General features: G+C 37.7%; 1 protein-coding gene across 1 annotated transcript in view; it reads left to right on the forward strand.

The window, feature by feature from the left end:
- The first annotated feature begins 3,618 nt into the window (after nucleotides 1-3,618).
- Nucleotides 3,619-19,041, forward strand: part of myo15b (myosin XVB) — a 28,426-nt gene continuing 13,003 nt past the window's right edge. The window contains exons 1-31 of the mRNA XM_087794647.1: nucleotides 3,619-5,743; nucleotides 5,890-6,066; nucleotides 7,459-7,523; nucleotides 7,590-7,653; nucleotides 8,104-8,213; nucleotides 8,301-8,375; nucleotides 8,561-8,654; nucleotides 8,719-8,822; nucleotides 8,921-8,984; nucleotides 10,047-10,160; nucleotides 10,235-10,396; nucleotides 10,456-10,569; nucleotides 10,637-10,695; nucleotides 11,250-11,373; nucleotides 11,439-11,534; nucleotides 11,620-11,751; nucleotides 11,828-11,953; nucleotides 12,012-12,089; nucleotides 12,753-12,901; nucleotides 13,579-13,624; nucleotides 13,678-13,802; nucleotides 14,030-14,141; nucleotides 14,212-14,387; nucleotides 14,843-14,936; nucleotides 16,940-17,005; nucleotides 17,078-17,135; nucleotides 17,201-17,328; nucleotides 17,822-17,917; nucleotides 17,989-18,224; nucleotides 18,680-18,849; nucleotides 18,922-18,994. Coding sequence (XP_087650773.1) covers nucleotides 3,761-5,743; nucleotides 5,890-6,066; nucleotides 7,459-7,523; nucleotides 7,590-7,653; nucleotides 8,104-8,213; nucleotides 8,301-8,375; nucleotides 8,561-8,654; nucleotides 8,719-8,822; nucleotides 8,921-8,984; nucleotides 10,047-10,160; nucleotides 10,235-10,396; nucleotides 10,456-10,569; nucleotides 10,637-10,695; nucleotides 11,250-11,373; nucleotides 11,439-11,534; nucleotides 11,620-11,751; nucleotides 11,828-11,953; nucleotides 12,012-12,089; nucleotides 12,753-12,901; nucleotides 13,579-13,624; nucleotides 13,678-13,802; nucleotides 14,030-14,141; nucleotides 14,212-14,387; nucleotides 14,843-14,936; nucleotides 16,940-17,005; nucleotides 17,078-17,135; nucleotides 17,201-17,328; nucleotides 17,822-17,917; nucleotides 17,989-18,224; nucleotides 18,680-18,849; nucleotides 18,922-18,994 — 5,270 coding nt within the window. The 5' untranslated portion in view covers nucleotides 3,619-3,760. The remainder of the gene's footprint in view (nucleotides 5,744-5,889; nucleotides 6,067-7,458; nucleotides 7,524-7,589; nucleotides 7,654-8,103; nucleotides 8,214-8,300; nucleotides 8,376-8,560; nucleotides 8,655-8,718; nucleotides 8,823-8,920; nucleotides 8,985-10,046; nucleotides 10,161-10,234; nucleotides 10,397-10,455; nucleotides 10,570-10,636; nucleotides 10,696-11,249; nucleotides 11,374-11,438; nucleotides 11,535-11,619; nucleotides 11,752-11,827; nucleotides 11,954-12,011; nucleotides 12,090-12,752; nucleotides 12,902-13,578; nucleotides 13,625-13,677; nucleotides 13,803-14,029; nucleotides 14,142-14,211; nucleotides 14,388-14,842; nucleotides 14,937-16,939; nucleotides 17,006-17,077; nucleotides 17,136-17,200; nucleotides 17,329-17,821; nucleotides 17,918-17,988; nucleotides 18,225-18,679; nucleotides 18,850-18,921; nucleotides 18,995-19,041) is intronic.

Genomic DNA, 19,041 nt, shown 5'->3' on the forward strand with positions numbered 1-19,041 from the left:
TGCATTGTGTCTCGCTCCTTATTTCCTAGAAGAATGTTGTCGCCTCCACCTTTTTTATCACGTAGTTGTGGGGTCACCAACCTTGTTGCTACTGACGGCTGCTACATTTGCCCCGAGTAGGACGAAGGGCATCAAGGAGCTTACTGACTCTTTCAAGAAACATCGTAAGACGTTTTTATTCGTGCAGGCTTTTCCTTGATTTTCTGGAACTCCTGTGTTTTTCTCAGTTTTATCTTGACCTTTAAAGTATATATTTTATTGAATTTTGTTCTGATTGTTTAAGCGATTTGTGACCCTGGTCCGGAAAAGTGCTATATAAATACAAATTACTTAAAAATGACTTACTGTTTCATAATAAAAACCTACAATGACATCTTTTAGATAATTATAATCATGATTGTAATTATTACAATTTTTATTAATACTTTTCAACATTTAAAAAGCCTGGACCTCATCTGCTATGCTTGGTGCGAATGCTTCATTCTAATATATATTTTTTTAATTTGGACAATTTTATTATTTGTCTACCATAGAAATGCTGTTCTGATTCATTGGTTCGCACCAAAAATCTACTTTTTTTTTATTTGAATTACCTCCTTTTTTTAATCTGTATTCAAAAACTGTTTTACTTTAAGTTTTTGTTCCTCTTTTTTTTATTTTCTTTCCTAACAAATACATTGTTTTATTGGCAATTAGTGGAGTCTTTCTTTTACAATCTGTTAATTTATTTGACCAATTTATTTCATTTTATATATATTTTTTCCAGTCAATCTCATGATTCGATCTGTGTTTCTTGCATTTCTATACATACGTATTTACATGTATATTTTATTTTTTAAATTTCTGGATTATGACTGTTATTCAATTTAATCTTTAACTTTGTACCTTTAAAATATATATATTTATTGGATACAATTGTTCCGCAAAAAAAAAAAGTTGATTAAATGAATAAACTGAATTTAAACTAAATTTTAAACTTTCATAATTTATAAAACTAAGGTAAATATGTCCATTGCCTTTTTTTTTCTTTTTTTTCTTAAAAGAAAACCCAATGTATTTAGTTTTCAGAAATATTCCCTGACAGACTATAGTGGGACAGACTGCTAGGTTTTTACCGAGTTCAGGATTTCTCTTTCCTGAGATCATTTTGGAATCGAACTCTGCCACCATAGTTAATTGTTGTACTTTTGTGAAGTGACTTTAAAACATGTTTTTACAGCTTCAAAATGTAAAATGTTTGCCTAAATCAGTCTCCTGTGAAGTGGATAAAGAGGAGTATCAGTTGTCATGCATGTTCAGCCAAGAGTTTTGATCATCCATAATAGAAGGAGCTGCTTTGTTCACTAATGGCCCGGGGACACTCAGGACTCTGCAACCTGAGAGCAAGGACCCCGATAAACGCTCTTCTTGGCAACCTGTGAGTCAATGAGCTTGAAAATGAGTTGAACCCAACTGAGGGTATAATGGATCAAATCATGGCTCTGGCCAACGTCATGTTCAACTTTCTAGGATAGAAACTCAACAAAGGTTAAGACTCTTATTGGGTTATAGTCGACCTGAAGAAGAAATAGAATTTATTAGATCATAGCATGAAAAGAAAATGTTTAGTCAGTTTGTTAGCAAACATTGCAGTATATTAAATTATCTAGCATCTATAGTCGGATGATTTATTCCTGGTTTGTCATTAAAGGTGTTGCTTTTGTGGTTAATGTCCTGGAGAAATCTTGAGTTGAATCCTCACTTTATGTGCAACTATGTGATCACACTTCTACAACACACACTGATGGAATCCCATCCCTCCTCCACCCATTGTCGACCCCTCGCGGCACCTTCTCACCTTTCCTCCTGACTATTCACCATCTGCTCTTCAGAACGACCTGCCAGAGAGGTCTCAATTATTCAGCAGATACTTTGTGTGTGTGTGTGTGTATGTGTGTGTGTGGCTGTGTGGACACACTAAACTCCCCATCATAAACGGGGCGGGGGGCTGTCTGTACATCTCCCACATGAAATGTGTGTGTGTGTTGTGCTAGTAGGTGGGATGTCCTCTTTGTAACTGCCCTACATTTCTGCCTCTCAGCATGAGTTTATCTTTGTGTCAGTGACACCAGCACTTGAGGACAAACTGGAGAACTTTGCAGCCCCCCCAGCCATGCATGGGTTTCACCCGAGAAGCCTGGTAAGCTATATTGCTCTCACTCAAACACACCCCCTTCCAAACCCTCCCAGAAGCCACACAACCTCATTCACAGAGCTGCAAATATTGCATTTCACTCCATTACTTTCAACTCACAGATGAAGGTGTTCGACTCATGAGGTCACATTTAGATTTTTTCGGACAATCTTTTTTAATTATTCTCATGACTTAATAATTGAGGCATTTGCAGGAATTTTATTTATTTAATATTTATGAAACTGTCTTTAATGTTTTTTTCTGTTTCACCTTTCTTAAAAAAAATGTTGTGTCCTGATTTTCCTTTGTGTCGAATTCAATTTTTGTCAAGAAAGCATCCTTTAAAAATCATGTTTTAATAGATACTGAAAAATGAGATTCTCTGCTGCTTATTACTGTGATGATGCTTGAATACAACCAGTCTCATGTTTAAACTGCTCTTTGAATCGGATTAGATCAGATTTGGGCAAAGTGTTTGAAGACCCTTTTTCTTGAAAATGAAGTGCTTGTATCAAATTAAATAGTAAACAACTTATTTTATGGTTATGCCAAACTTCTTTTGTATTTGATTTATTTCACTTTTAATGTTCGAATATATGTAAAAAATATTGAATTTAAAATAAATCTAAAAAAATGAAATGACTAACGATCACATTAAGACTTAAGTTTGTTTAACAATGTCCTTTTATTAATTGATATTTATTTTATTTTCATTTTTTATTTCAATAAATAAAGTTGAGTGGAGTTGAGTTTCTTTTTTTTTGGCTTGACAGCCTCTTATTCAGTCTCAGTAAACAATTTGGAAAACCTCTCGCATATTTTTGTCGTTTTTGAATGCATTTCAAGTAAAAAAAACCCTTTTTGACGAACTTTAATGACGTCAAAAGAGTTTTCCTCACGTTTGTGTCATAAACTACTGAAGATAAGTGCAGTTCTCTTTTTAACCTGAGGGGCGGTAATGTTGCCATTTTTTTATTTACCGATGTGAATTAAACTCCAGAAGTGAAGAAGAATCTACTATGCTAAACTACGGTTTGTTTACAAAAGATTCAAACGTAAATAAGGTTTAATAATAAAGTATCTTAAGTATTTTCACGCCTAAAATGTTTAATTTATTGCTTGTTATTATGTAAAAATTGAATCCATACACTTATGCCAGTAATTTGGTAATTTTTCGAAAGAACAACTTATTTGCAGTTATTTTTATTTGGTCGGTTTCAAATTGGTAAGATATAATTTCATGAGTAAGCAAAAAAATTACTTTGAATGCTTTAATTTGTATTTTGTACATTTTCAGTAGAGGTGCCTTTATTTGCATGTTTCATTACAAACCAAACTGAATGTTTAAAGATATATTCTTCTTCAGGTCAGTACGACACTGGAACGCTAACAGTCATGCCACCGGTCAAGTCGTCCAAGCTGAAGGCACAAGAGGCCAAAAAAGATAATCAACAAAAAATTGTCAGTAGAAGTGGATCAAAAACGTCTCAAAGTACTTTAAAAGCCACTAATGGGAAAGAGAGGAGCAGAGACAAGGTGCTTACCTCGGAGGCCGAGCATAAACCTGAAAAGAAGAATGACAGAAGAATGCTCAAAGCAGATAGCGAAAAGAAGGTGTCAACGATAAGAGCAGCTAAAAAAACTACACCACCTAAAAAGGAGAATACAATTACGAAAAGCAAAAACAGACTTCCTGTAGATCCTACAGCACAACAAAGGAGTGCCATTAACAAGACCCACAGCAAGAGTAGAAAGAAGACAAGAGACAAAGCAAGTGACACTGAGGAGGAAACTGAGAGTGATGAAGGAAGCTCAGCAGAGGAAACAGAAGAGGCTACTGAGAAAGAAGAGCAGGACAGCGACGAGGAGACCGCAGAGACGCAGAAGAGTGAGAACGAGACGGAAGCATCGGATGCTGACGGAGGCGATGACCAAACTGCAGAAGACTCGGACAATGACATTTCGAAGGAGGTCAAGTCAGAGAGCGACTCTGTGGTAAATGCAAGTGAAAAAGAAGAACAAGAACAGGAAGATACATCTCTAGTTGCTAATGATGAAGCCGATGAGGAGGAAAGCGAGGAAGAGCCTTTAAAAAAGCCAACAGCTAACGCTGCACGGAGACGACTGAGACAACCCCAACGTGCCAAGAAGCCCGTGCAGGAAGGAAGAAGCAGAATGGGCAAGAAGACCAAGGCAGAGAAGCAGGCGGAGAAGGAAGATAAAAAGAAAGCTAAACAGGAAAAGCAGAGACTAGAAAAGGAGGCAAAGCAAAAAGCTAAGGAGGAAAAAAAGAACAAGAAGAAGCAAAAAAAAGAGAAAACTGTGCCTGAGATAGAAGAGAGTGAAATAGTAATTGATCCTTCGGAAGATGTGGAAAAAGAAGCGTCAACACAATCTGATCCAGAAGAGGAAGACGAGGAGCCGACTTTGACTAAAGCCATGAAAGGCCAAAACAGATTGATGCTTCTAAAAACGAAAGGCAAAGACCTCAAGAATCTTTTGGAGCCTGATGGAGACAAGGGAGGACAACAGAGAGGGGAGTCAACTAATAAAACAGGCTCCGATGATGATGCTATAGTGGAAGAAAGTCTGGAGGGGAGGTCCAATAAGTCCAAAGAGCACTTGTTAGGCCGAAAGAAAGAGCTGACAACTTTTCGCAAAATGTCGGGATGGATTCAGAAAAAGATGCCTCGTGGGCTTAACTTCAGGAAGAAAATATCTGCATGGACAAAAGCCATAGGGGCTTCTCGTTGGCTCTCACTTCGTGCTCTCAAAAAGAGACAAGGTGCCCGAAAGTCCAAAGGCACTGCACTTAAACATCGGATGAGGGTGGCTAGTAAAACCAGCCTGGTGGTCAGGAAAACAAAAACCTCAGAGGACAGAGTTGATCGCACTGCAGGGATGACGGTCGAAGCAAAGGAAGTAGAGGCCAAGTTTGCAGTGGTGCTTCCAAGGATGAACAAATTGAGCAAAGTTAACACCACACTAAAGCCTCAGGTAACACCGGAACCTTCAAACACGACTGAATCGTCTGCAACACCCAGCTCTGCACAGCCCAAGCTTCCTCAGCCTGGAGCCCGACTTGTCCTTCCTGTCAAGCCTGACCTCAACCTTCTCAAGTCCATAAAGAATCCCAGACCAGGACTTTTGATGCCTGGTGTGTCTGGAGACAGGAGTGCTTCCGGGACAAGTGCAGGAGCAGCTGTGGACGGGACATCAAGTTCTGAAGATGCAAGTAAAAGGGTGGAGGGAGAGAATCTAAATGGGGTCAGTGTACTCCAGGCTGCACGAAGAAATCTGGGAACTAACCAGATAGATTTGAACAAAATCTCTCTCTCAGCGGGAGCAATAGGAGTCCGAAAGGCTCAAGTTAAGAGGTCCGATCCAGAAAGAGAGGCTGCAGCTGAGACGCCCAGTTCGGCTGCTCAGGTCATCACAAACACAGACGCGGAGGGATCGGCTTCAGTAGCGCGTTCTCTGTTTGAAGAGGAGGCAGATAGAGAGGTGGCCCAGCTGATGGGGGAATGTCTTCACTGGGCTGGGAACCCACGGATGAGCGGAGACCCTCAGGTACAAGTCTTTAGGCATATAATGTTGTGATGTGTTATCTTGTCTTGCATGTATTCTGTCAGCATCAGTAGATTGCATTTGTAGTAAGTATTTGAAGAATATGTAGAGTCAAACTAGACTGTGTGTCTTTGCTGTGTGTGGTCCAGGACTGGCTTCGCACTGAGAACCTGCTGCCACAACAGACTGTGGAGAAATTGACCAAGTGGACGGTGTATGATGATAGTGGGCAGGTGAAGACTGTTCCTGCCCACAATGGCAGGGGACCGTGGGAATCAGAGGACCCCGGTCAAGAGATGCTAGAACGTCGACTGATGAGCACACAGGTATGACTGTAGGTTGATAAGGAATAAATAATAGATCATGAATGCAACTTAACAGTTATGTCTAATACATACTTAATGCATGAAATAACTTTTATCACTTAACAGATGAATAACTTAAGTTAACAGAATAAATAACAATGTTGTTGCTTGGTGTGAGAAATGAGACACGTTAAACATTAGTGCATCATTTTAATAAAAAGATTAGGTCACATCAATCACAGACGTAATATCGGAAGTAAGATTCATGCACAGGCTATACTAATAACTTAAAAACGACTTTCTACAGTATAAAAATATATAATTTTACCTTAAATATTTTTTTACTTTGTATTCATCCGTTACATAGACCAACCCCAAAAAAAGGAAAAAAACAAATCTTTCTTCTTTAACAGAGGGTGTCAAACTCATTCATACAAGGGGCCAAAGTCTTCTAGCAGTCTATTGAAAAGGAATTCTGATTTTGATATTGTCTTTTCATTTTTCTAAGGCTTAATTTATCTGAATTATCTCAGTGTTTTTCCTCCCTTATTAAACTAATTCCATTCCTTTAACATCAATTTTACTCTCATTGTTGACTTTATCATCTTTGTTCCTTATCTTATCTTAAACACAACATCTTCATCGGTCACAATTCTAACATCAACATTATTGTACTTTGGTTTTGAGAAAACCATCTGGCAGGCCACATCGAATGACATTTGGTACCAGGATTTTGGCCAAGCCTTTACACCATTGTGGTGTACGGCCGCAGCACTAGCACTATTGTTAATGAAGTTGACTAACTTATCCTTTTGTATTCTTCTTCTGTTGCTTAAAAAAGGAAAATGTTGCATATATTCATTCAGCGAAAGAGGGGTCAGGTGGTAGTGCAAAATCATGAAATCTTGTCCTTTTTTGGACATGGACAACTAAAGAAAAGAGTCTTTCTACAGGTTCATGTTTTCGGTCCACGGTTGAATCCTACAGTGACGCTTCTCTTCGCCACAGTGCTGAAAGGCAGGGGCTCCACACGCTGACAGGTTTTGTCTATATTCTAGCAGTGGTGACAAGTTTGTCTCACTCAACCAATGGGTAAACGTGAACCTGTGCACTACTGTGAGTTCAATAGCCAGCATATCAGTTGACATTTAGTCCGTGTGAAGGCCCCTCGAAGAGGATATAATGGATCGCTTCTGGTTTATTTATTTGTCCGTCCACAAACACAAAAGAGAAGTCAACGCACCGCTGCACCGGAGATATGAGATTGTGGAATGACAAATGTCATGCAGATCTAGGGGGTGGCTAACCAGGAGAAGCTTTCAAACATTTTTTATTCCAGATATTGATTTATTTGGTCGTGACATTCCCCGCGGATTTGAGCTAATTTCGTATGCACCCTTGTCTGTCTGATAGGTGGTGATGCGTGGCTCCAAAAGTGCAGTAGAAGTGGACGAGGTGGAGGATCTTTCGCAGCTGGAGTAAATGTTAACACACGTGGACCAGCATGCATACCATGTCTGTTAAACACCTGTCTCTCTCCGCAGGGAAGTGTGTGAGAGCTCAGTGCTGCTGAATCTAAAGAAAAGGTTTCATCGTGACTGCAATTATGTGAGTTTCACTTGAATATTATCTTACATTTTGGGGGTCTTATAGCTATAACTTGTTATTGTGATGAAAATAAAACTTATAGGAAAGGCAATATATTATTTCACAGTTTACAGTAATTTCTAAAATCCCATTGTTTTGCTTCACAGCAATAATTGAATACATTTTGTTATAAGATACTCAATGATTAAAAAAAAAAGGTAAGTCTATTAAGTAAAGTTAAACGATATTTGTAACCAAGGATTCTAGACCACCTCAGCTGCGACCAAGACACAACCAAGATCGGAGAGTGTCGAGTACAAGACAAGAAATGAAATTATTTTTTCAAATCGATAACTAAACCCAAAAAAAACAACAAATTAATGTAAAGATAAAAGATTGATACCACGAATATGTCTGTTCAAGACTGTCTCCAGAACTACAGCACTGATGTTATCCATTCAATCTTTCCAGACTTATATAGGAAACATGCTTCTGTCCATCAACCCCTTCAAGCCCTTGAATATTTACACAGAGGAAATGAGATTGATGTATCAGGGCAAGGAGCAGCACAGAAACCCTCCGTAAGAAAACGCAGACCATCATTTTTTTTAACAAGTGTGTGTTGTTACAATGACCTCATCGCTGTTTTCTGCTGTTCTTCGTCTTAGTCATGTGTATGCTGTTGCCGATGCTGCCTTCCGCCAGTCCCAGACCTCCACCCAGGAGCAATGCATCGTCATCAGGTAGGCAGATGTTCAATATGCATTTTTTAACTCAACATACTTGTTGTTGACCTGGTCTTAGATGTTGATGGATGGATGGATGGATGGATGGATGGATGAATGAATGACTCTTAGACTAGGGAATATATGCATGATTTAAATGTGACTATATCCCCATCTTCCCACTTTTCACTATTCCTGTGCAGTGGCCAGAGTGGTTCAGGGAAGACCGAAGTTACAAAGCTGATGGTCCACTACCTCAGCTCTATGTATCGGGGAAAGAAGGACAACATCCGCCAGGTAAAGACTGTTCTATTGTAAGATAGTGCTGGGGAATAAAAACATGAATGACCTTTTTTTTCAGCCCATGGAGGTCTTTCCCATCCTGGAGAGCTTTGGGAATGCCAAAACCATCCTGAATAACAACTCTAGCCGCTTTGGAAAATACCTCCATATCCACATCCTCCAGTGAGTGTAAACGTTTTTAAACTGATTTTTCTGTGAAGGTTGAAGTAAATGGGTCGTTAGTGTTGATGAAAATGTTACTGCCTCATTTTGGTCAACAGTGGGGTTGTTGTAGGGACCTCATTGTCCAGATATCTACTTGAGAAGTCCAGGGTTGTCTTTCAGGTGAGGAGAGTGATTGTGTGGTTTCTACACTAGTAGAGAACGTAACTTGAGTGCCATTCTTCTGTCCTATATACTGTATGTGCCACCACCAAGCAAAAGGTGATCAGAAACAGCTTAGTAAAATGCATTTAAATATGTTTTGTTTGGATTGAATCAATGTTTTGGGTTTGGAGTTTGATCATAAAGATGTAAATGCTAAATAATCCCAGATTAAAGCATTAGTAATGAAAGTCAACACACTCCACATTTATCACAATTAGATGGATTACACGTCTTTGTCAGATGGTTCTTGTGACTACTGATAATCTGATGATTACAGTTAGATAATTATGTTTTGACATCCACCTAGATTTCTAAAAACAAGCTCTAATATTAACTCTAAAACAATTATAGATTGAACACAATCAATGCTTTCTTGCTTTCCAAAGCTATTGTTTCCCAAAATAAACATATTTAGTTATATTCTTAAACCATTTATGACTGTTTTAAAATGTGGAAAGTTATTTTTAGTTTTTTTTTTGTGTTAAAATGTCTTTTCAATTTTTTTTTCATCAAAAGAACTTTTTAATATTTTGAATATTACATATTGCTGACATGATATAACCAAAACATTACCTTTTATAATCATTTTTGTATATTGTTATTATTATGTTGGAGTGAACCACAGTGGAGACAATTTATTTTAATTTTAAAAAGTTTTTAGATCCCATACAGGTCCCCACCATCTTTGTGGTCTCGTGCTCTTTATTTCTCATTTTGAAGCACAGCGAAAATAATGCCTTAAACTCAAGTCTACACCTCACAAGTGATGACAAAAGTTTTTTTTTTAAATAACAGAATTGACATAATGAAATTATATGTATTGAATAGAAAGCTATTAATAAAATAAATTACACTAAAATAAGAGCCATTACCATAAAATTGCATATGAATAATGAATAATTAAAACCAAATTAAATCAATATTCATTATCTGGACAGCAGACATATATTGTGGTACCGTAATGGAAAAAAATCGTGTTGAATCACAATGTTTTTTTAAGACATGATTTTCTCACTGCAGGCCCATGAAGAGAGAAACTACCACGTGTTTTATGAGCTTCTGGCTGGCATGAATGACTGGGACAAGCAGGAACTCTACCTGCAGGGGGCGGAAACGTACTACTACCTAAACCAGGTCATGAAAAACTATCAAAAGTACAGCTTGTGAATTTAACAGAATAACTTTAATTTTCAAAATGATCACTTCAGGGCGGTGCCTGTGAGTTAAAGGGGAAGCAGGACAAACAGGACTTTCACCTTCTAGTCCAGTGCTTTGAGATCATCGGTCTCCATGGTGACCAGATCTCCACCATCTGGTCTGTTCTTTCTTCAATTTTACAGCTCGGGAACATCTGCTTCAGCTCCTATGAGGTGAATTTGTTAAGTGTAACAGCTCACCACTTTTATCAAACATCTTGGTTTTGTTACAGAGTGAGTCCTTTGAAGTCGCTCGTATCTTCAGCGAGGCTGAGGCCAGAAGGGTGGGCTCCTTGCTGCAGGTCTCCTCTGAGGCGCTGCAGACTGTCATCACACACAGAGTCACGGTACTTTGTTATGAATCAAACATGAGTGCCAACTTTCACAATAATAATCACATTTTACGGCCCGCAGGAGACCACATATGACAGAATCTACTGCCCTCTATCTGTGGAGAGTGCCATTGAATCAAGGTGAAACAAAAGAGTTTAAGTAGTTTTATAAGTAAAAAATAACCAGTTATAGAGCAGTGGGAAAAACATTTGACTGTTTTCATGTGGCCAAAAGGAAAACGTATCAGACACATTGAAACTAACAGTTGTATTTTGTATTAATTTCTTAGTAGTCAAAGATTTGACTTTAGAGTTTTTTTCTGTCTTCTGTTTTTGTATTGTAGTATGTATTGTCTGTCAAAATAGTAGGAAAGTAGTAGTAAGAGAAAATTAAAGAAAAAAAGAAAAACAATTTAATTAAAAAAAATGTAAAACTGGTTTTGCATAAATAAAGTATTAAAGTTAAATAAAAGTTTTAGCCTATTTAGCTTGATTTTATAGGATTTGTTTTTGTCATGATGGCCCCCCACAATAGTCATTGTATAAAATGTGGCCCCTGTGGAATTGTAATAGTCCACCACTTATTTAGAATAGAAAGCGACAAATTAAATAAACATGGAGAACAAAGAAAAGTTGTTTGGTTGTTCTACCTCACAAGGTTTTTCATCATTCTACTGTGTCTTCATCTCCCACAGAGATGCCATCGCCAAAGCACTGTACTCAGTCCTTTTTGACTGGTTGCTGGAGCAGATCAACGAGTGGCTCAGTCCCACTGAGATGGACAGCTCAGTGGGGATAGTGGACATCTACGGTTTTGAGGTCGGCCGACAAAAGTGTGAGGGCTGTCTAACAATTCTGTGGATAAAATCAATTTTCTGCTTCAGGACCTGGCGGTCAACAGTTTTGAGCAGCTGTGTATAAACTTTGCCAATGAAACACTACAGCACTTTGTCCACAAGGCGGTGATTTCTCAGGAGCAGGTGATAGTCACATGGTTATAAAATAGTGTCCTTTTTTTATAAACATGTGAAGCCAGTTACTGCATTTGTGTGTCTTACCGTGAAGGCAGAATACAGTGCAGAGCAGATACAGTGGTACCCAATGCAAGTCAAGGACTTTCACTCCTGCCTGGAGCTCATTTCTTCCAGGCCTCATGGAATCCTTCGTATACTCGATGACCAAACCTGGCTCCCTCAAGTACACACACACAAATAAATAAAACGAGGATGAGCACCTTAGTTCAAACTTTCATTTTTGACACTCTCTGTATCAGGCCACTGACCATACCTTCCTCCAGAAGTGCCACTATCACCATGGCAACAGTCCATACTATGCCAAGCCTAAGAACCCAGTGCCAGTCTTTACCATCTACCACTATGCTGGAGCTGTCACCTATCAGGTACAGTCTTGTAGACATATCTCTGTTACAAGTTGTTTTAATAGTTCCTTATCTTTAGGTGCACAACTTTCTGAACAAGAACCACGATCAGTTCAGGACTGAGGTGGTTGAGCTGTTTGCCCGCAGTCGGCTGAAGGTGAGAGAAGAAGAATCTGAATCGCTGCTGTAAAAAATAACTTTGTTTTCATTAGAGTGAACCAAAAACATTAGAATTAAGTTGTATTTTTTACATGCTAATAGCTATCATTACACATTGCAGTACACTTTACTCCATTTATTACTAGTGATGAGTGAATGAAGCCTCATGATACAGTATCGTTTGTTTGATGCTGTATCATTATTGGTGTCTTACTTTTTAAAGGCCACTAGATGGCATTCTAGGTTTTAAAATAATTTCAGGTTTCTTAAGTTATTAGTTTTTGTATTAAAGCAGAGATATCTATCTTAGAATTAAGACACTGCTTCATAATACAGCATCAAACAACTGATGATGTATCATGAGTCACTATTAAATACCCATTTAAATAAAGGATTTTCAGCTGTTTTTATTTGTGCAGGCTTGTTGTCTGTGTTATCTTGATCTTTTAAGTATATATTTTATTGAGTATTGTTTTGATTGTTTAAGCGCTTTGTGACCCTGGTCTGGAAAAGCGCTCTATAAATATAAATTACTTACCTACTTACTTACTTACTGTTTGACCATCTTAAATGAACGGCATTGGGCAGTCGGTAATTTGTGATAGCCTCGTGTTGTGTGTTCATGTTAAAATAAAATATATATATTGTTTTATGCGGCCAGATGGTGTCAGAATTGTTCCAGAAGGTGCAGGACGGATATATTCAGCAGAGAGAGCTGGGATGGAGAGGAAAGGGTTTCCGGCAACAGTCCTCTACTGCTGCCTCACATTTCCTCCAGTCCCTGACCGAGCTCACCACCCGCCTAGAGAGGTAACAGGATGTGGTCAAGAAAAATGAAAATGTACTTTATGTATTTAATTTAGTGTCCTAAACACATTTTATAAAGCTGTGTTTTTCTGATTGGCTAAATGGATAGTTATATTGGATACTTAAATTGCAACTAATGCTTAAAATGACCTTGGACCTCTATGGTACTCATCAGTATTTGTCTGTTTGTACAGAAATCTCTTTTCATTGAAATATTTACATTAGAAAATGTGCTTATCTTGAAAAATGCTTTTTTTTTTGGAAATAAAATTGTTTACTTTAAACACACCCACTCTGCTGTGATTGGTCATACATTGAGGTTTGTCACACAGTCATCAAACCCAGAAATCTCCACATCCAAGGGACTCATTATATAAACAAAGCGGGTCATGATTACCGCTGGCTGGAGAAGGAGTGAAACCCTTTATTACGTCATAATGGACTCCGCTCTCGTAACCTCACAATGGGAGAAATCTATAAAGTAATAAGTAAGTAAGTAATTAGTATTTATAGAGCTCTTTTCAAGACCTTAATGCAACTTGGAGAGGAAGACTCAACATTTGAAACATGTGAGAAAGTCCGGCGAATTGGGTTTACACATTAGTTACCCTTTAACAACAGATCGAGCATTAATAAATAACTAATTTTTTCCCTGTTATTGCCTCCATGTTTTCTTCCAGATGCAGAACTACCTTTATTCGCTGTCTGAAGCCAAATTACATCAAGGTTACTACATTTTCATTTTTTCTTCTTTCTGAATTATTCATGATACTTCTTAGCTTCCAGGGATGTTTGACCTGGACTACGTCTCAGCCCAGCTGAAGCATGCTGGGATGTTGGAGACTATCCACATCAGAAAAGAGGGATTCCCCATCCGAATCCAGTATTCCTACTTCATTGAAAGGTGAAAATGCAAACCTTTCAGCTTTGAAATAAGGTTCTGTGTAATGTGTTTTTTAATGAAACACTTAAATGAATCACAAGCCAAAGAGAAACAAGTAAAATAACAATGTCTGGAGCCCAGGAGAGAACCCTGTTGCTATATTGAATGCTAATCAAAATAAAAACCCAAATGATGCTTCGTCTTTAGAAAAAATATGTAATGAAAATTCTATACTTGTTTTCGTGTAGATATGGGGTTTTACTAACTCGTGGCACTGAGGTGACGGATAAAGAACACACTGTGGCTCTGTTGGACATGGTGGGTGCAGACGAGGGACAGTACCAGCTGGGAGTAACCAAGGTGACCAGACCTTGCTTAGCATCTTGGTTAAATAAGTGTTGAATCTGTTAATCTGATTTCTGTATTTAAGGTTTTTCTGAAGGAGGTCGTGTATCAGCAGCTTGAGGACAAGTGGAATAGCACCCAGACGTGGGCGGCGGTCACCATTCAGAGAAACATCAGAGGCTTCCTGTGCAGGAGAAACTTCAAGTTCTTTAAGCAGAAGGCAATCGTCATCCAGAGCCACATCCGAGGACACCAGGCCAGGTGAGAGGGCCGGGTGACCCCGGGTATGTAAAGTAAGTAAGTAATTTATATTTGTAGAGCGCTTTTCCACACCAGGGTCACAAATTGCTTAAACAATCGAAACAATACCCATTAGCTCTGAGCGCCTGTCAGTGAGACTCATGTGATGTCTTGACCTTTTAAATGTATATTTTATTGGGTAGTAGTGACGCTGGTCTGGAAAAGTGCTCTACAAATCTAAATTACTTAAATTACTTACTTACTTACATAAGGTAATAAGGTCAGAAGTCAGTCCTCAATAAACGCGTTGTACACTGACATGAAATGAAGGTACAACAAAAAAAACAACTTTTTACTGCAAACAAATTATAAACATATTAACATTAAAAATAAAATTATATAAATTGAATGTTTATCACAGACGTAAATTATCAAAATATATTTCTCCTAAAAATACCGCCCTCTATCGTGTTTAGGAAGTACTACAAGCGCTTGAGGCTGTCTTTCAACCAGTTCTGGGCAGTGATGATGATAACCAGAGACACCATCAAGAGGCGCCACTGGAGAAAGGTATGACTTAAAGTCTGTGCCCTAAAAGATTGTAACAGAAATGTTTAATTTAACCTCAATGTGTCGCCTTATTATACCTAGCGTTATAGAAGGTTCTTCATCCCAACTGGTGTCAGGATATTTAACTCTCTACTTTAAATATCCTGATGCTAATCCATAGCGTGTTTTTCTTCTCGTGTGTTTTATTTTATTTTTTGTTTTTATTTTATTATATTTTTATTTTATTTTATTATATTTTATTTTGTTAATAGTGTTCATTTTCTAATTTTGTAAATAATTTGTATATTTTTAAGATCGTTTTTATTTTATTTTGTATTATCTCTTTTATTATTTCTTTTTTCCTTGCACTTTATTTTTTTCTTCAACTGTGCTGTTGTAAAAGTGTGTTTCCCCTCTGGGGATGAATAAAGATTTTCTATTCTATTTTCTATTCTATTCTACTACTAAGTATTTCTGCTTTTTCTCACCTTCTCACCATCAAACATTTTCCTCATACACTTCCTGTTCCTCACATGGATACCCAATTACAATAAATATATATATTGTATTGCTTTCTATATTTTTGACAGTTGTTTTGTAATCAAAAAAAGAAAATTGTTTAATTTATCATATCATTTATGATTTAATAAATCATATAATAAAAAACATAAATAAACATATATCAATTTTTTAACACATTATCGGATGATAATTTTAGCTTAAGTTGAAACCTATCTGAGAGAGAAGTTTTCACACTGTGAGGCAGTTCTTAAAAAAATAAGGAGAAAACAACTTCCTTGATTCCAACCACATAATAAAACCACACCCTTTTCATATCTCATAACTCTTATCTTACTTATTACACACACAAACGCACGCCCTGCCTCCACCTGAGCCACTCTGGACTTCAACCTTGTGGGTGTAATTTGATCAGCATCTCTTCTTCCGCTGTTTAGACTCCACAGCTCCTTGACTCGAGCAGGTGCGCCTCTTTTTGTTCCGTTTGTTCATTTCTGTTGTTTTCTAACCACAGAACATGTGATGATCTGCATGTGTCTTCTGTGTCTTATGTTTCGCTGCCATTGTTGACTAATGCTGCTTTAGCTTTAAACGAATGAACTCTGTCCGATGCATGTGTGTATGTCAGCTGTTTTGCTCAAATGTTGGAAAATATCAACCTCCTATTTTAAATGTTATTATTTCGTTTAAGGGGTCTAAGTTTGTTGTTTATTTCTAAAAAGGTTTCCCCTTTTTTAATTTGGAGGGAAATTTGACAACATCTTTTTTGTCATTTTGATAAGACAATCTAGCATTAGATTGTATAATATAATCCAAAACGAAATGTTAAAAGCAGAGTAGAATGACATCTTATGTATAATACAAAAAGTAAGATGGTAAAAGATTGTGAATGAAAAAAAAAAGTTTCTAAACTTAATTACTTGAACAAATTAATCAGGTTATTTTAAGTTGTATCTCTAAAACAAAATACCAACAAAGCTTTATTAATTTATATTTAATATGTTGATTTTAAAAAAAAATCTTCAAATATATTTCAAAATATTCTCTACACATCTTTATCAAAATAATATAATACTAATAATTACTGCCATTTATATCAATTCTTAAATGAACTTAGCAGTGCTGTGATTCATGAGCATCTAGAGTCTCAAAACTTGTTTTATTTCTAATTCTAAAATGATTAACAGAATCTGAAATCAAACAAAAATATGGGTTTGGTTTGAGAAAGGTTGTGTATTGTTAGAGACGTAAACTATTTGATAAATGCAGATCCACAGTTGTGTTGAAGTGTGAGTCCTGTGTAAACACTTGAGGAGTCATAATACAGAGATTTGTCATGGGATGGTTTCAATTGAAATTGCCAACACAAGCCAACTCCTTTGGACTTTTGGAACCACGTCTCTTAGAGGCGGAGTCAAGTCAGCTTTATAAGTCTTGATGTGATTCTAAAAATAACATACCAGAAGTCACAAGTGCTAATAGGACTGAAGTACGCTTTTTTGTAGGAGATTCAGGAGAGGAGGAAGGGGCAAGGAGCCACCAAGAGTCACAGGACCGTCACTCCAGCAATGGTGGGTGTCAAACTGAAAGATGCTTGAATCTGAAATCTTACTAAAATCTTTTTTTTTTAATCCACCTGCCAGGATGTGGGAACGTTGGAGATTCCTGCTGAGCTTTCAGCCAGGATCCGGAGCGTGACAGGTTGAATTAGACCTATATTTCATCATCATAATAATGTGTATTAAACACCTCTCCATATTTTTCAGTGCTTCAGCCAAATGCAGCCATGATCACCGAGGTCACACGGCCCCAGGTGAAGTCTAAACACAAGCTGTCGCTGCCTCCGGACATCAACAAATATGCTTTCTCTCGCTATATCAAGAGCATGTTAAAGGTAGGAATAGAATTGAAACCATGCTTTTATTGTGTCTAAGCAAATGTTGATACATTGTGAAATCTAGTTGTTGGTTCTTATGAAAATGAGCTACACTGCTCGGATCGCTCAGCAATTGCTACTATGGATATAACTTTTTTTTTATGCTGGTTACAGTATTTTTTTGTTCCACAACTTCAACTCGTCAACAGTTGTATATTCCAGATTGGAATAAATTAAATCCTCAACTGCCTGATTTTCATTTTCATATTTTGACTTATTGAGATTGTTGTGATTGATTGTCAAGTCCCTCTATAGCTGTGTGGCGTGCTCGTCTTTTAGTTCTTGTTGTTGCTCAACACATGAATTGCTTGAGCGCTCATGGATTTGGACTTTGTCACTTCTTTATCAATGGAATTTTTCCAGATGATGTCAAGCATGTGTCATAATGTGTTACCGTGGCAGCAAGCTTTGATGTGAAAAGTAGGTAATATTTTATTGGTGGGTCCCCCAGGACACATGGGGTCAGCCTCAGGGATATCCCCTCCAGAGACCACTCAGACCCCTGGAGCCAGAAGATGCCAAAACTGCTCTACAAATATACAAACTGGTACAAGTTATCTTTAATCGTCTCACTCGTCGTTCGTGCGGTAGATAATGGCTTTAACTTTCATTTTTTAGATTTTGCGGTTTACTGGCGAGTCGGACCTCAGCAGCTGGCAACAGCAGATTCTTGGTAACTACATCATTGAGAAAGGACAAAAGCATCCGAGTCTCCGGGAAGAGATCCTGGTCCAGTTGGCGTACAACACATGGGGACTAGGAGATACAGAGGAATGTTTGAGAGGATGGCTGCTTTTTTCCTGTTGTCTGAGTGCCTTCACTCCACCACCATCCCTGGATAAACATCTGCTCAAGTAGGTGCAAGTTTGAGAGCTTTTTCAAATGGGCTGTTTACATGGTTCTGTGATTTATCAAAACAAAGTAGAACCAACATGTTACCATACCAGAAACTCACAGCGCACGATCTATCTTGCTGACATGCTTATTCTTTTTTTGTTGACATTTCTTATTGATAAAGCAAAAGTTGAATTACAACATAATAATATCATTGTGGTTTTCTTGGCAGCAGTGCATTTATCACAAATAAGTGATGTTGGTAACAAACAATTCTAGAATTTTAAGCAAATAAAAAGTATATTTTTACTCAAATGTCAAAGCAAAAACAATTTAAGAATGCGTATTTATTGAAAGAATAGATTCTTTATCATAGAAATCCAATTTTGTATATTTTATAAATATATACCTACTCATCACGTTCTTCTTGAAACTTCTGCTGTGAACGCCCTAATCTACAGTTTGACCTTTCCAGGTATGTTTCCGATCAAAGTCCAACAGAGTACCGATCACTGTGCCAACACAAACTGCTCACTGGCCTCCAGCTGCCTGCCCCGGCATGTCGTACCTACCCCCCAACAGAGCTGGAGTGGACTGCCAACCAGAGAAGAGGTGCCATGCTTGTGGACGTTCACACCTATAATGGTATGATTTTTATACATACACAGGATATTTCTGCCTTGCATTACATCTTTAAAATAAAACCTTTTTTTTAAGATGAACAGTTGACTACTGAAGTGGAGTCATGGACCACAGGGGAGGAATTGGCCTCTTCGCTGCTTCACTACAGGTGATGATTACTCATAAAGGATGCCATTTTGTTCTCACTGGCTTTGC

This window comes from Callionymus lyra, chromosome 6 (genome assembly GCF_982586985.1).
Source record: "Callionymus lyra chromosome 6, fCalLyr1.hap1.1, whole genome shotgun sequence".
NCBI classification, from domain to species: domain Eukaryota; kingdom Metazoa; phylum Chordata; class Actinopteri; order Syngnathiformes; family Callionymidae; genus Callionymus; species Callionymus lyra.